Here is a 15,099-nt window from a genome sequence, read left to right as displayed (position 1 = left end):
GCTATGTTGCCCAGGCTGGTCTCAAACTCCTGGCCTCAAGAGATCCTCCTGCCTTGGCCTCCCAAAGTGCTGGGATTACAGGTGTGAGCCACCACGCCTGGACTTCTTGAGTCTTTTCTGAGCATGCATCTTGCCCTGCATGTATATGGCTTTCTAAATTCCCTGATATTTAAGGGAGCTTTTCAGTTCCCCAAAGAATCTCTCCCCAGCTTTTCCTTACAACCTTTCAGCTTGTCTGTTGTTCATGTAAACTGTAATCTTTGCTCTGGACAGCAGGGGTTTGTTAATTCGCCTTTCAGTGTTTTGGAGAACTGTCCTCTAAGTAGAAGCTTTTCCATCCTGAGAGATTTCGGAGTTAGGCAAAACAAAAGCGAATGTCTGGCATCAGACATCAGACATGCCTAAAGAACTGGCATCAGTTCTTTAGGTAGTCCCCAGACAGGTCGGAACTGAGATACAATCCTTTGAGAACAAAGTCTGCTTTGCTCCCTTGAGAACCAAAGGCTAGGGTCCCACATTGGGAATGCCATCTTCACACCACCACTAACCCAGAAGGAAAATGGAGCAAGGGCAGGTAAAACACTGCAAAACTCTCATTATTTTTAAGTTGCCACTTTCTTGATTCAGCACTTGCTTGGGGTTGTTGTAAATCTTTGATTATTTTCCAGAGTTCCAACAAAGGTGGTTCCAACAGTCGCTCATTTTTTCAGTTTTTTTTTTTTTTCAAAGGCACAGGCCCTTGGAGCTGTCTGTTTTACTACTTTTGCTTACATTCTATTAATATTGAGCTCCATGGAACCTCAGTTTATTCATCTGTAAAATGGGGTAGTGCCCAGGGCTTCTGCTTCACAAATTCTGGTGCTGCAATGGAAAGGGAGTCCAGGCCAGGTGCAGTGGCTCACACCTGTAATTCCAACACTTTGGGAGGCCAAAGCAGGCAGATGACTTGAGATCAGGAGTTCAAGACCAGCCTGACCAACATGGTGAAACCCCGTCTGTACTAAAAATATGATAAAATTAGCCAGGCATCATGACACTTATCTGTAATCCCAGTTACTCAGGAGGCTGAGACAGGAGAATAACTTGAACCCAGGAGGCGGAGGTGGCAGTGAGCTGAGATTGTGCCTCTGCGCTCAGGCCTGGGTGATGGAGCAAGACTCTATCTCAACAACAACAACAACAACAAAACAGGGGGGGGCCTCCAGCCAGGTGACCTCAGTCAACAGTAGTTTGTTCAAGATACCTTGAAAAGAAAGAAAGAGCAAGAAGAACAAGGATGTCATCTGGCTCCATCTAGGATATCATGATGACTCTAGTGACCACAAAGCAATGCCCCATTCTATTATGTTGATGACCCTGCCTGTGACCTTGACCCTGCCTATGACCTATTCCTTCTAATGTGCCAGTAACCTCGAGACAACCCCCACTCATATTGTGGCTTCATTCTCCCAAGAGAGATGATCTGATTGGTTCTTCTCTTCAGGGAACCTGGACCAGGCCACCTCATAGGCTGCTGGCCAGTCAGTAGGTGGCTGCCATGGCTCAGACCCCGGCCCTGGTCCAGTCAGCCCTGGCCAGAGATGTCATTTCCATACAAAGCAGGGTGTGAGGGTTAGGTAGGGAGGCCTCTGGGGCCACTCAAAAGGGGCCAAACTCTGACAACATGTGGCATTTTGAGGCAGGTGGAAAAGCAGATCACAAATGTCAAATGCTTTTCATGTAGTAGAATTATTTTTATTTTTTATTTTTGAGATGGTCTTGCTGTGTCCCCTAGGCTGGTGTGCAGTGGCAGAATCCTGGCTGACTGCAGCCTCTGCCTCCTGGGTTCCAGTGATTCTCCTGCCTCAGCCTCCCGGGTAGCTGGGATTACAGGCGCCCATCACCACTCCTGGCTAATTTTTGTATTTTTTTTTTTTTAATGAAAAATCATTTAATCTCTTTTCCTAAAGAAAGGATCCAGGCAGATACTTTATACCACATCTATATTCATTCCACATACATAAAAGCCACACTGTATTATATTACCCTGTTTTTATATGGCTTGAGTACTTCCTTGGCTTCATCACAAAGGGGGCATGGGTCCTTTGTGAATAAGGTCAGCACAGGCAGAGTTGTCTTAGAGGCAGAGCAATTTCTCAGGAAGAGTCCAAAGGTGGATCTGGCAAGTTGCATGCTATTTCCTTGAAACCAGAGCATCTTAATTCTGATCCAGATGATTTCTCCCCTTTGAAATAATTGCAAACAAGATTAAAACTGTGTTCAGGAACTATTCCAGCTGGCTTTTGGCTTCCTCTGATGTATACTCCTGAGCCTCACGCCACCAATGTCTCTGCTTCCGCCCTGCGCCCCTCTGCTTCCGCCCTGCGCCCTGTATTTTTTAAATATAGACCAGGTTTCACCATGTTAGCCAGCGTGGTCTCAAACTCCTGACCTCAAGTGATCCGCCTGCCTTGGCCTCTCAAGGTGCTGGGATTACAGGCGTGAGCCACCATGCCTGGCCTCACGTAGTAGAATTCCAACTACCAGTCTCCTCTTCCATAAAAGGGTCAGCAACTTGAGGGTAAAGATGTCTCTCCACTGAGCCCAGCTCAGTGCCCTGTGCAGTGCAAGTGTTTGCTGATGGAAAATGGCTGCGTCTGCGGGAATCCAGGCCTGTTGGCAGAGCTGTGACAGGGTGGGGAGGCAGCAGTAGCTGGGGACTAGGCGCTGTCGGCAGAGCTGTGACAGGGTAGGGAGGCAGCAGTAGCTGGGAACTAGGCACTGTCAGCAGAGCTGTGACAGGGTAGGGAGGCAGCAGCAGCTGGGGACTAGGCGCTGTCGGCAGAGCTGTGACAGGGTAGGGAGGCAGCAGCAGCTGGGGACTAGGCGTCAGGTGAGAGGCAGGCAGGTGTAGCCAACCAGTCCAAGAATATTTCCAGTATCAAAGAGCTGCATCCTGAGCTGATAAACTTGTGCTGGGTCTACTGGGAAGGAGGATGGGAAGACGGAATCCCAGGTTGTGACATCATAAGGACACCTGAGGGGTAAGTGTCCTCTTTTTGGGCCCCACCCTCCACTGGGCTTGCTCTGGGTGACGGGTGGCCCCAGTGGGTTTCCTGGGACTGTCTGGCCTGTGAGGTGGGCAGGTGGGTGTCTGCCTTCTTGGTCCCAGGTGGATCTGGCAGGTCTGGGGAGCTTTTGTTTTGTTTTGAGATGGAGTTTCACCCCTATTGCCCAGGCTGGAGCACAATGGCACAATCTCGGCTCACTGCAACCTCTGCCTCCTGGGTTCAAGTGATTCTTCTGCCTCAATCTCCCAAGTACTGGGATTACAGGCATGTGCCACCACACCTGGCTAATTTTGTATTTTTAGTAGAGATGGGGTTTCTCCATGTTGGTCAGGCTGGTCTCGAACTCCCGACCTCAGGTGATCTGCCTGCCTCGGCCTCCCAAAGTGCTGCGATTACATGAGCCACCGTGCCCGGCTTTTAGGGAGCTTTTAGGTACAATGGACAACAGTTGTCCTCTCCTCTGAAGGTAGAGAAGGAGAAGGGGACCCAGCAAGTGTTGGGGTCCTGCCCTCAACAGTCCCAGTCAAACAGCACAGCTAGGCCTAGTGGTCTTGCAAGAGACTCCTAGGACTCCAACAACCGTTTCCCTAATATCATCAGAGGTGGTACTCTAGCTCCAACCTCACTCCAGGACTCCAGCTCAGGCAGGTCATAAAGAAAAGGGCCAATTTGAACCCAGGACTCTGGGTCAGCATGCATGCACTTGTCCACGAGGTTAGCTGGCCTCCATAGAGGCAGCCTCCCTCATCTCCTGTATCAGTCCTCCTCTGGAAGCCACTGTCTAGGCCCCATCACCTCCCCACTGGACTGCCGGGATCAACTCCTCTGTGGCTTCTCTGCTTCTGCCCTTCCTCCACCTCAGACTAGCAAACTCATATTCATCCCTCAGGGCCCAGCTGGGGAAATACCTCCTCCAGAATGACTGCCCTGACTTCTCAGGTGGAATCAGTGGCTCCCTTGACATGCTTCTGCAGGGCCCTCACAAGACATATCACAAGTTACATTTGGCTTCCCATGGCCTTGGGAGTGGGGACTGTCTCCTTTGTTTCAGAGTCTCCAGCCTAGGCAGGGCCTGGCCGGGGCAGCTGCCTGTGAATAGTGCTTGAAGGAATGAATCCTTACTTGGGGTCTACCCTGTGGCTTATTTCAGCAACCAAGGTCATATCTTGCCCATCTTCCTCTTTGATGCCAAGAGCCCCTGGCTTCTGAGCAGGTACCCTGTGCTGGCTGAGCATCCGATATCTAATAGGTGCTCAGTGAATGTTCACAAAGGCAGGTGGGCAGAAAACCGTTGTTTTTCTCTGGGATGGGCAGGGTAGTACAGGTGTGGTGAAGCAGACTTCCCTTCATCCTCTGTAGAACTGATGGGGTCGCCAAAGCCCTGCCCACACTGACTGCCTCTCTAAGGCCAGATTTCTGAGGAGAAGTGACCCTGGGGAGGCAGAGGATGCCAGTGAGAGCCCAGGGACTCATGGAGGGGGAGAGCAATAGTTGTCCATCGAACCAGGTGCTCTGCCCAGGAGCTCAGGGTTCCTTGCAGGTCAGTACCCCCCAGCTATCATGTGGTCCAGAGGACGCAGCACAGAGATGACCACCAATCCCTACCCCTCTCGGGGCCTCAGTCATCCCACCTGTCAATGGGGTACAATCTTTCCGACCCCACCCAGTTCACTGAGGCCAATAGAGCCAACAGCACTTCGGAAATAAAGACTTGGTGAACGCATCATACAAATAAATGGGGTTGTTATTAGACCCAAGAGCAGGGTCTGAAGGAGAAACAGCAAAAAGGGGGAGTAAGTACCCAGGGCTCCTGCCCCGAATCCCTTGAGGAAAACAGAAACAGGTGTTGGGCAGGAAGAACAGCACCTACAGGGAGGAGGGAGATGGGGTTGGATCCCGGCTCTACCGCGGACCAGTCACATTCCCCAGGACTCAGTTTCCTCACCTGTATAATGGGGGAAGCACAATCCTTGCCCAGCTCCTTTCAAGGGCCTCAATTAGGCTTCGGTGAGAGAGTGGGTATGGAAGAGGTTTGCAAACTGTAAAGTGCAGTGCACACATGCAGGCTAGCTGTGGCTCTGGGGCCCAGGCCCAGCTGGGCTCTGTGGAGTGGGGACAGTAAGTGTTGGCAATGAAAACACTGCTTGAGGCTGAGCCTGGCCCTTTGAGCACTCTCAGGTCCTCAACACCTGTTTCTTCTTCCAGGTCCCCGCAACATCCCTGGCACCTTTTACCCTGGGTCGCTGAGGCCTGGGAGGATGAGGAGCTCCTGCCCTGGGCTGGCCCCACCTCCCACTCTGAACCCTCTGGTTGCCTCTGCTCCTGGTGATGATGAACAAATGCAGACCTGGTGGTGGGGAGTGGCCATGCCCTGTACCGTCTCTTCTCTAGACATCACCCTTTCCATGAGGTCTTGTGCAAGTCACCCCCATTCCTGGGTGAGGGTTAGAATGACTGGTGATGAATTCTTCCCCGCAGCACTCCAAGTGGATGAAGAGCAGCTCCTGCCCCCTGCTGGTAACCCCAGGCCCAGAGGCCTCCACCCAGCAGAGGCCTAAGCCAAGCTCGCCATTCGCCCTGGGCTGGATCTCAGCTTCAGAAGGAGACGTTGAGAAGAGGCTGCCAAAGAGCCCGGAGGGGCCACTTCAGAGAAGCGCCTTGAAGAGGAAGGAGAGGGAGGCTCCACAGGAAAGTCCCAGGGCCAGGAAGAAGGTCATGAGGGCGCCAGCCACCTCCCTCTCGTGTGGCAGCACCTGCCTAGAACACCCGGGAACAGGAGCTCTTAGAAAACGCTGGGTCCAAACCTAGACCCAGCTCCACCGCCCTCTGCCCATCCAGTCTGGGCTCTGTCACCAAAACTGGCCCTGTCTTTCTGGGTCTGTTTCCTGGTCTGTAAATGAGGCTGCTGGATAAGGACGTCTCTCAGGGCCTCTGGGTCCAACATGATGGGATTCCAGATTCCACAGCCTGCCCTTTCCACAGTGCTCCCAACCTGTCTGCCCTGCCAGCTTCATTTTCTCTGGATTCTATACTCCATTGCCCCTTGAGGAAATAGCCCACGAACCTTGTTTTTCGTCAAAACTTTAGCTCTCCTTCAACTGAGAATTTTACAGCTAGATGGGCCCTGAGGAATGACAGTTCAACCCATTTTTTTTTTTTTACAGATGGGGAAACTGAGGCCCACTGAGGCGGCCCCAGAACCAGTGCCTGGGCTACTTTGCTGGGCAGGTACCTCACTAGCCCAGTTCTCCTCTCCCCTGCAGTTAAGGGCTGGCCAGGCAAGGGGCGCCAGCAAGGCCTGCAGACAGCTAAGGTTGGGCTGGCCAGAAGCAAGATGGGCCATCCCTCCCTCGAAGGCAGTCCCTTCCCAAAGACTGAACCCACCTCCCCACTCCCAGTCCCCCACCCCACCCCATTCCCCCAGACCTGGGTGCCAAGCACATGGTGAGGGACACCAGGTAGCCATTAGAAATGGCAAAGAGCAGCATGAAGGTGATGAAGTAGGCATCCTGTGGGAAGAGGGTGGGCAGCCGGGACCTCTGGGGCACGTGGCACAGCATGAAGAGGGGCACGAACAGGAACCGCAGGCAGACCAGCAGGGGCAGCAGCCGGCTGTCCTCGTCTGGCTGTGGCAGAGGCTGGGGTCAGTGTGGTCCCTTGACCCAGGTCTCTGCTCCAGGGCATCTCAGGACACCCATAGAGTACTTTTTATTTTTTTTCTTTTTTTTAGATGGAGTCTCACTCTGTTGCCCAGGCTGGAGTGCAGTGGCCCTGATCTCAGCTCACTGCAACCTCCACCTCCTGGGTTCAAGAAATCCTCCTGCCTCAGCCTCCTGAGTAGCTGGGACTATAGGCACCCACCGCCACCATGCCCAGATAATTTTTGTATTTTCAGTAGAGACGGGGGTTTCATCATGTTGGCCAGGCTGGTCTCGAACTTCTGACCTCAAGTGATCCACCCACCTCGGCCTCCCAAAGTGCTGGGATTACAGGCGTGAACCACCACACCCAGCCTCTTTTTTTCATTAAAAATTTGTGTGTGTGTGTGTGTGTGTGTGTGTGTGTGTGTGTACAGACAAGGTCTCACTGTGTTGCCCAGGCTGGTTGTGAACTCCTTAGCTTCAGCTCAAGCCATCCTCTTGCCTTGGCCTCTGAAAGTGCTCGGATTTTAGGTTTTGGTTTTTTTTTTTTTGAGACACAGTCTCGCTCTGTCTCCCAGGCTGGAGAGCAGTGGTGCGATCTCGGCTCACTGCAGCTTCTGCCTCCCTGGGATTACAGGCATGTACCACCACGCCTAGTTAATTGTTATCTTTTTAGTAGATACGGGGTTTCACCATGTTGGCCAGGTTGGCCTCGAACTCCTGACCTCGTGATCCACCCACCTTGGCCCCCCAAAGTGCTAGGATTACAGGCGTGAGCTACCGCGTCCAGCCCCAAAGTGCTAGGATTATAGGCATGAGCCACCACGCCTGGCCCACCCATAGGATAGACCCATCTGTCACCCCCTGACCTCCTCTGACCTGACCTACCCTGTGAGCCAGTGAGGGAGGACCCAGCACTGGGGCCTGGGCCAAGGCCACCCAGCAATCAGGGACCGGCCTGGGGCTCACCTCTACCTCTCCCAGGCTCCAGCTCATGCTCTCCACAGCATTTACAGTTTACATACTCGGTTCCTCAGAGCATCCCCTGGTGGTTCCCAGAACCCCCTGGGGGCAGATGGGGTTTCTGAGTGGGATCGGAAGCGGTAGATCAGCTCCTCTTTCACCTGCTTTATGTATTGTCTCTTTGGAAGATTTCATTTAAAGACACAGCACCATGGCTAAAACCAACCCCAAAACTAAGACTCTTGCTCAGTCCCTCACCTGGTGCAGGAACCTCCATGTAACATTCTCTGAGCAGCGAAAGCTGCATGCTGGGGACACAGAGGTCAGCTGGATGTGACTTTTGCTTTCAAGGAGCTCACAGTGCAAGCCCTGGCCTGCACACCTCCAGGGCGCAGGTGCTCCCTGCCGCTTGGCCAGTGGTTCCACTGCCAGGCCACTTGGACTACCGGAAAATCACCTCCGTGCTCTTTCAAGACCTCGGATCCCAAACTGCTTCCTAAAACATCAGATCACCCAGCCCTGGTGTGCTTACCCACAGGAAGTAAGAGGTCAGGCTCCGTCCCAGCCAGTCCATGATGTTGAAGAGGAGGAAGCAGCAGATGGGGTTGAAGAACTGACCTGGGAGGGAAAAGGCTGCAGTTCATACTGGTCCCCAGTTCCCCTCTCCCGTCCTCTCCCCTTTGTACCCCCCGCCCTGCTGTCTTCTCCACTCCGACACTCACTCCACTTCCCGGGACTGGTGGAGCTGGTCACCATAGCTGTGATGGCGGGGAAGACGGACAGGGTGACTGTGAAGACCAACACAAGGCACAGCGCTGTCAGCCAGATCTGGGAGCCAGAGGCAGGGGTGTGAGCAGGCAGGGCAGTCCCAGGGCCCCACCCTCTTGCCCAAGCCCCATCTGGGAGCAGGACACTTGGGGTCTGGCACAGCTGTGTCCCTGACCCACTATGACCCTATGACCTTGGGGGAGACAATGTGAACCCCATTCTTCCCCAGGAATGGTGGTTGGGGCTATATCCAAGCCAAACCTTCTGGAAGACAACGAAGACCGAAGGTTTTCCTGACTTCTGGGGCTCATCTGGCTCTGATTCCGGCTCCTTCTCCAGGTCAAGATCCAGGGTCAGAGCTACCTTCTGGGGACTACTGGGAATCCCGTTCTCATCTGGGGGGAGGAGGGAGGGGGGAGGGGTCATGCTTGTGACCCAGGTTTCCCGACAGCCAGGCCCAACGAAGGGAGATTCCCAGCAGTTAAAACAAGTGATCCTCAGCTGGGCATGGTAGTTCACACCAGTAATCCCCACACTTTGGGAGGCTGAGGTGGACAGATTGCTTGAGCCCAGGAGTTCGAGACCAGCCTGGGCAACATGGTAAATCCCCATTTCTACAAAAATACAAAAATTAGCCGGGCAGGGCAGCCTGCACCTATAGTCCCAGCTACTCGGGAGACTGAGGCGGGTCACTTGAGCCCAGGAAGTCGAGGCTGCAGTTGAGTTGTGATTGCGCTGCAGTGCAGCCCAGGTGACAGAGTGAGATGCTGCCTCAAAATAACAACAAACCGCACCCCCTTCCCCCCGCCCCCCCCCCCAAAAAAAAACAAGTGCCCTTCCTCCAGCCCAGGCTGCAGGCGAAGCGAATTCATGATGGAAACATGCATAGCTACCAGGAAGCACATGCATGGGTCGGGCGATGAGCAAAGCACCTTAGATGGATTACCTCATTACCATTGCTTTACAAATGACACATTGAGGTTCAGAGGGCTGCAGTGGCTAAGTGGTTTGTCTCAGGCCACACAGCTGAGACATTGTGAAACCAGTACTCAAATTCAGAGGTCTTTGGATCCAAAGTTTGCATGCATGGAAGCTCTATTGCCTCCTCATTTTATAGAGGTGGAAACTGAGGCCCAAACAACAGCAGGGATGACTTTAATCCTACCAACTTCCCTTCATGATCTTCCGGTTTGCACAAGGCTACTGGGGTGGGCTCTGGCTGGGAACAGAGGGAACGGCTTCCCAGGGGAGGTGGCTCTCAGGGCTTACCAGACTGGAGGAGCTCAGCTTTGGTCTCCAGCTCCTGAGCTTGGGCCTGGGATGGTTTATTGGCCAGGTAGTAGCGGGCAAACTTCTGCAGAAGGACAGAAAAGTGTTGGGCCTGCCTGGCTTGCCTGAGGTGTCTGGATCCCTGCCCACATCATTGGCCTGGAGGCTGGGGTCCCTCAGTGTCTTCTCTGGGGGTCAGGGCTGAGGCCAGGTCTCCTCCACCTCCCCTGGCCTCTCTCAGGGTCTCAGACTCAGGACTCTATCCAAGATGCTTTAAGGTGGGGCCTCAAGCCCAACAGCAGGCTCACCAGGTGAGGCAGGCTCAGGTAACACATGATGGACATGAGGATGCCCACACAGGGCGTGATAAAGTACCCCAGGGCGGAGGTCTGGGCGTCCACGCCACCTGCGGAGAAACTTCAGCTGCAGAAGAGGTACCTGGTCCCACTGGCTCCCATGGGGCTTCCAACTCTTGTCCCACTTCCCATTGTGCACTTCTCAGCCCCGCTCCCAGCCTCCCTTCACTGAAAATGGGAATCTTGTGCAGGGCCCCAGAGCAGCCCTGCCCTTCTCCCACTTTCCCCTATATGTCATTTTTGTTGAGCACGTACTATGTGTCAGGAGCCTTCTCTTATTGCATGCTCATTATAATCTGAGCAGGGAGCTAGAACAATCACGTAGGTGGGGAAACTAGCACAGAGGGGTGACAAGCCTTGTCCAGTGCCCCTAGCTGGTAAGCGGTGAAGCAGATTCAAATCCAAGACTATCTGAATCCCAAACCCATCCCCTCATCCTTCAACTTCAACCTGCTGCCACATGCCAGTACTGGCCCCAGGAATCCTGCCCCTGTCCCTGAGTTAACCCAGTCCTCGCTTGGTTATTACTCCTCACTGCAGGGCCCATGAGCCCCACTCCCTAGCCCCAGACCCAATCCCCATTTCCATATCACCCTCTTACCTCCATCTTCACCCAGAACCCAGGTGTCTTGCTCTCACATGCCCTCTCTGTTCCCCAAACCTCAGAGGCCGCCCCAGCCCTCCAGCCACCCAAGTGCACTCACTGGCCATGGACAGGAGCATGGCAAGGGCAGCAAAGATCCCAGCCAGGCCCTGGCCGCTGAGGAAGAGAGTGCTGTAGGTGGAGGGCATGGTGCCCAGCTGCCCGAAGAGGCTGCCCTGTAGGACTGCACTGAAGGCTGTGGAAGACAGGGATGGGGGCTGCTGCTCAACTAGGCAGGACTCAGGGGCTCCCTGGAGGAGGTGTCGGCAGGATGCACAGGGGACTCCGGACAAGGTTGCACAGGTGTGAGCTTCCCTAGGGACTCTGGGCACTCTGGGGCAACACCCGCCATTCAGTCCTTTTCTGAGGTGCAGCCATTGGTTTGTGGGGCTGTCGACCAGGAAGCCTGCTCCTAGGTCACCAGACAAGTGACTCTTCCCCTCCCTCTGGGCCTCAGTTTCTTCACCAGGGATATGAGTGACCATGATGCTGTCTTCCCTTCTCAGATATGTTGGGCCCTTTCAGTGATGAGGCCAGGCTGAAGCCCTGCATGGGCTGGCTGGGGAGGGGGTGAAGGTGCTCACAGTTGATGAAGCAGACGGAGGCCATGGTGATGGAGAAGAAGGGTCCCGGGCTCATGTCCACCTTGACCAATGCTGCCGTTAGGGCAAAGAGCAGCAGTATGGCCAGCAGGCTGCCCAGAATGCGCACCGTCTCCGGGATGCTGCTCAGAAGGGGGCAGAGTGGATCAGTGGGGCCCAGGCCAGAGGGGGCTGGGGAAGGGCTGGGCAGTAGGGCTGGGGGCCGGGGGGCGCAGGGGAAGGCCTCAATGAAGCTGCATCGGCAGGGGGCACAGGAGCCAGGGCAGGCCTCTCACCACTGGTACAGGAAGGAGTTGAGAAGGGTGAAGAGCAGCAGCGGCAGCTGGGACAGCAGCGTCACCCAATTGTTGAAGTTGAAGGCATCCTCGGGGCCTGTGTGGTTGGTGCTCAGGATCCTGGTTGTGCTGTTGCTGGCCCCGGCCAGTCGCGCCTGGAAGTACTGCCAGGTGGGGAGGTGACGGAGGGTCAGCACCTCTCAGCCTTCCCCCACTGCCTTCCCCCTCACTTGTGATTGCTTTCTACTGTCTGCAGGGACTTGTCTGCCATGTCCTTGTTCTGTCCCCAGCGCCTGGCACACAGTCGGGGCTCCATGGATGTGCACTGAGTTAAATGGCTGAAGTCTGAGACACAGCCCAAGCATTAAGAGCTCCCAGCATAAGCCTCGATCCAGGCTTGGACAGCCCCTTCTCTTCAGCGCCCTGGTTCCAGCCCCCATCCCCACTCGTGCAGCAGCTGCTAGATTCATTCATTCCAGGGGTATTTATTGAGCGCCTACTGTCAGCCAGGCTTTGGCCTAGGTGCTGACCAACTGCATTCTCTCTGGAGCACATAGCCTGCCACTCCTCTGCTTAACCTCCTCACTCCTCAACACCCCGCTTCATTCCTACCTACTGCCTGCAGGGCAAAGCCCCAAATAGAACAGCCCTTCAGAATCAGATCCCAGTCTCCCTTTGTGCCCCATCTTCTGCTCCATCCAGCTAAGCTCCAGGCAGCCCTGGCTCTGGATCTCTCTCTAAATAGGCTGATCCTCTCTTGCCTGTTTGCCTTGGGCGTGGCTGTCACCTCCACCCTACTGACCACACCCCTCCATATGCACTCTGCTTACCCTACTCCCAATTTACAAATCTCTTCCACGAAGCAGAAGAAACTTTCTCCCTCCCCTGGGGACCCACTGCACTCTGCTGTAAGCCTGGAATGTCGCGCATCATGTTACATTATTAATAGCTCTTTGGCCCCTCTTGCTCTCAAGACCAGGGGCTGATTCATCTCTGGGTTTCCAGGGCCCAGCACAGAGCCAGTACCCAAGAGGCATTTGCAAAGTTGTTGCAGTGAATACAGATGAATAACCCGGTCCCAAAGACAATGCAAACCCCATATTTCTGCCTTCCCTGAAGACACTCCCTGCTGTTTCCTCCTGTGTCCCCAGTGCCTTCTCCACAGTAGGTGCACATTAAACGTTTGTTGAATGAATGAATGCATGAATGAGTGAAATTCATGGTATTTCAAAGAAAATCAAACGTTCGATAACCGACTTTTGGGGTGACTGACTCAGGAATAACGACACATAGAGGAGGTGGGTGGGAAGCGCCTTTGCTCATTCCAGACCCTGTGGGCTGGTGGCCTTGGCCCTCTGAGATGTGGACATTCCTGAAGTTCTGCTTTCCTAGTCATGCGGGAAGCATTGCCCTCTCTGTGTCTCCGAGCTTCAGCCCATAAATGAGCTCAACGAGGGGTCACAGGTGCGCGGTGAGGAAGCGCCCGGTAAACCTCATCCCAAAGGGCTGGAGGAAGGGGTGCTGGCTGTGGCCACGAGGCTGCCACGCCGCCAGGAATCTCACCGGGATGGCGGTGATGAAGAAGTTCCAGGGAAGGAGGGTGCCCAGCCCCAGGATGAAGAAGCTGATCCCGACCAGGTGGTAGCTGTGGGGATCGGTGGGAAGGTCACCCCGAGGACGCACCCGCCTCCGCGGGCCCTCCCGCCTCCCAGGCCGCCCCCTCCGGAGCGGACTACAACCCCCATCACCCCAGCTCTGGCGGCAGAGGGAGTCGGCTGATGGGAATTGTAGTTCGATCCGGTCTTCTCTGCGCCTCGGAGCGCCTCCAGGGAGCGGGTCTGCAACTCCCCGGGTCACTTAGGTCCCGGTCCGTACCCACCCGGGCCCACTCACCTGTCCCGCGGGGCGTCTCCTCGCGCCATGGCCGTCGCAGCGGATGCGCCTGGGGTGAAAGGGACAGAGAAGCCCCACCAGCACCTGCGCTGGGGCCGAGGGCCACAGCACCGGTGGGGCGGGGGGCGGGTATCCCCAGATCCCGGTGCAGGGCTGCAGGAGCCGCACAGGTAGCCTCCGGCGGATTTCGGCGGGTCTCGCGCTCCGCAGGCTGGGACCTGGGCTCCGCCCCCGGGGCGGGGACAGAGGGTCGCGCCACCCGTCTTTCCTTCCCCCACCCGCCGCAGGGACTCTAGACTCCGGCTCGGGCCCCGCCCCACCTCGGAGCCTCCGGAACCCGCCCGCTCACGGCACAACCCCTCCCTGCAGCCCCCAGTCCTCTCCGCGGGCGCCGGAGGGGAAGGCGGGGGTAGGGGCTGGGGGTAACCTCACCTCCACCCCTCGCTGAGAGCTCTGTAGGGGCAGCACTGGCGCGGGGCTCTTCCCGCTTCGTCAACTCCGAGGTGATGCCAGAGCCGCTCCAGCGACCCCTAAAGCTGGAGCCCACCGGGGCGCCCGCTAACTAGGGAGCCGCTGCGGAGCCCCCACCCAGAGCGTAACCCAAGCCGGGCCCAGACCGGGCAACCGGAACCGCCGCCGGTCGCCCGCGATCCTGGCAGGCTTCGCCGCGCTGGGTCCCCGGGAGTGCCTGGAAAAAACAGCATTACTTTCAACTCCCCACTCTTTTTATGTTAAAAAAAAAAAAAAAAAAAACACCTTTCAAAAGACTATAAATCATTAATTTGCTCCTACTCATAATCTACGAATAGGTGTGGGTTCTCTGCAATCCCCGGGCGTATCGGGACGCTGGAGAAGTGAGAGGCCCCGAAACACAAACTATTTTCTTTTTCTTTTTTTTTGAGACAGAGTGTCGCTCTGTCGCCCAGGCGGAAGTGCAGTGGCGTGGTCTTGGCTCACTGCAACCTCCCCCTCCCAGGCAGATTCAAGCGATTCTGGTGCCTCAGCCTCCGGAGTAGCTGGGACTACAGGCGCATGCCACCACCTCCGACTAATTTTTGTATTTTTAGTAGAGACGGGCCTTCACCATCTCTACTAAAGAGGTGGCCAGTCTAGTCTCAAACTCGTCTTTTGACCAGGCTGGTCTCTGACTCGTGACCTCAGGTGATCCGCCCGCCTCGGCCTCCCAAAGTGTTGGGATTACAGGCGTGAGCCACCACGCCCGACCAGAAACTATTTTCTCAAGCAATGACATTTTATAGCCATTCCCGGGTTCCTTATGTTTTTCCTCCAGCCGACTGTGAGTCTGTAGGGGCATAGGCTGTGCTTGTCTGGTCTGTTGGTTTACTGGCAGCATCTAGCGCCGTTGAGTGATAAATGGGTTGCAGTAAAATGCAGGTGATTTTAGGGAGAAAAGGGACAGCATTAAATTACACCGAAAGAGAAAGTTATTCTTTCCATTTTCTTTCAAGCCTCTGGATATGTTAAGGGTGTTAACAGGTTGCTAACACTTCTTAATCTGCCTCCCCATCCCTTCCCCTCAGCCTCAGAGGGTCTGCTGACAATTCTATGAAAAATTATTAACTTGTATTTGTCTTTTATTTATTTTCATAGCAACTTTATTTTCAGGGCTACTCATACT

The 15,099-nt window shown here is 54.9% G+C and overlaps 2 protein-coding genes across 5 annotated transcripts; both read right to left on the bottom strand.

The window, feature by feature from the left end:
• Nucleotides 1–1,966: 1,966 nt before the first annotated feature.
• On the bottom strand, nt 1,967–4,662 carry LOC103223043 (glutaredoxin-like protein C5orf63). Its single transcript, XM_037999043.2, has one exon. It carries the CDS (start codon nt 2,194–2,196, stop codon nt 2,017–2,019), a length of 180 nt encoding a protein of 59 aa, XP_037854971.1. The 5' UTR covers nt 2,197–4,662; the 3' UTR covers nt 1,967–2,016.
• Nucleotides 4,663–4,776: 114 nt separating this feature from the next.
• Nucleotides 4,777–14,372, bottom strand: SLC29A2 (solute carrier family 29 member 2). Of its 4 annotated transcripts, XM_073014448.1 has the most exons (14): nt 14,253–14,372; nt 13,893–14,148; nt 13,461–13,509; nt 13,131–13,212; nt 11,568–11,731; nt 11,275–11,414; nt 10,752–10,886; nt 10,000–10,097; nt 9,692–9,776; nt 8,684–8,817; nt 8,377–8,482; nt 8,187–8,272; nt 6,477–6,676; nt 4,777–5,807 (listed from the first exon to the last, which is right to left on the bottom strand). In XM_073014448.1, the coding sequence occupies exons 3-14, from the start codon at nt 13,487–13,489 to the stop codon at nt 5,696–5,698; spliced, it is 1,371 nt and encodes a 456-aa protein (XP_072870549.1). In that variant the 5' UTR covers nt 13,490–13,509; nt 13,893–14,148; nt 14,253–14,372; the 3' UTR covers nt 4,777–5,695. The 4 variants fall into 4 exon arrangements, 3 of the variants coding, with proteins under 3 accessions (XP_072870549.1, XP_007973768.1, XP_072870559.1); XR_493705.3 differs by lacking the exons at nt 13,893–14,148; nt 14,253–14,372 and having other exon boundaries at nt 4,777–4,916; nt 4,996–5,807; nt 13,461–13,875; XM_007975577.3 differs by lacking the exons at nt 13,893–14,148; nt 14,253–14,372 and having other exon boundaries at nt 6,477–6,672; nt 13,461–13,876.
• Between the last annotated feature and the right edge of the window lie 727 nt (nt 14,373–15,099).

This window comes from Chlorocebus sabaeus, chromosome 1 (assembly GCF_047675955.1).
Source record: "Chlorocebus sabaeus isolate Y175 chromosome 1, mChlSab1.0.hap1, whole genome shotgun sequence".
Lineage (NCBI taxonomy): Eukaryota > Metazoa > Chordata > Mammalia > Primates > Cercopithecidae > Chlorocebus > Chlorocebus sabaeus.
Note: the sequence above shows the minus strand (reverse complement) of the source record. Positions and strands in the feature narration are given on the sequence as shown.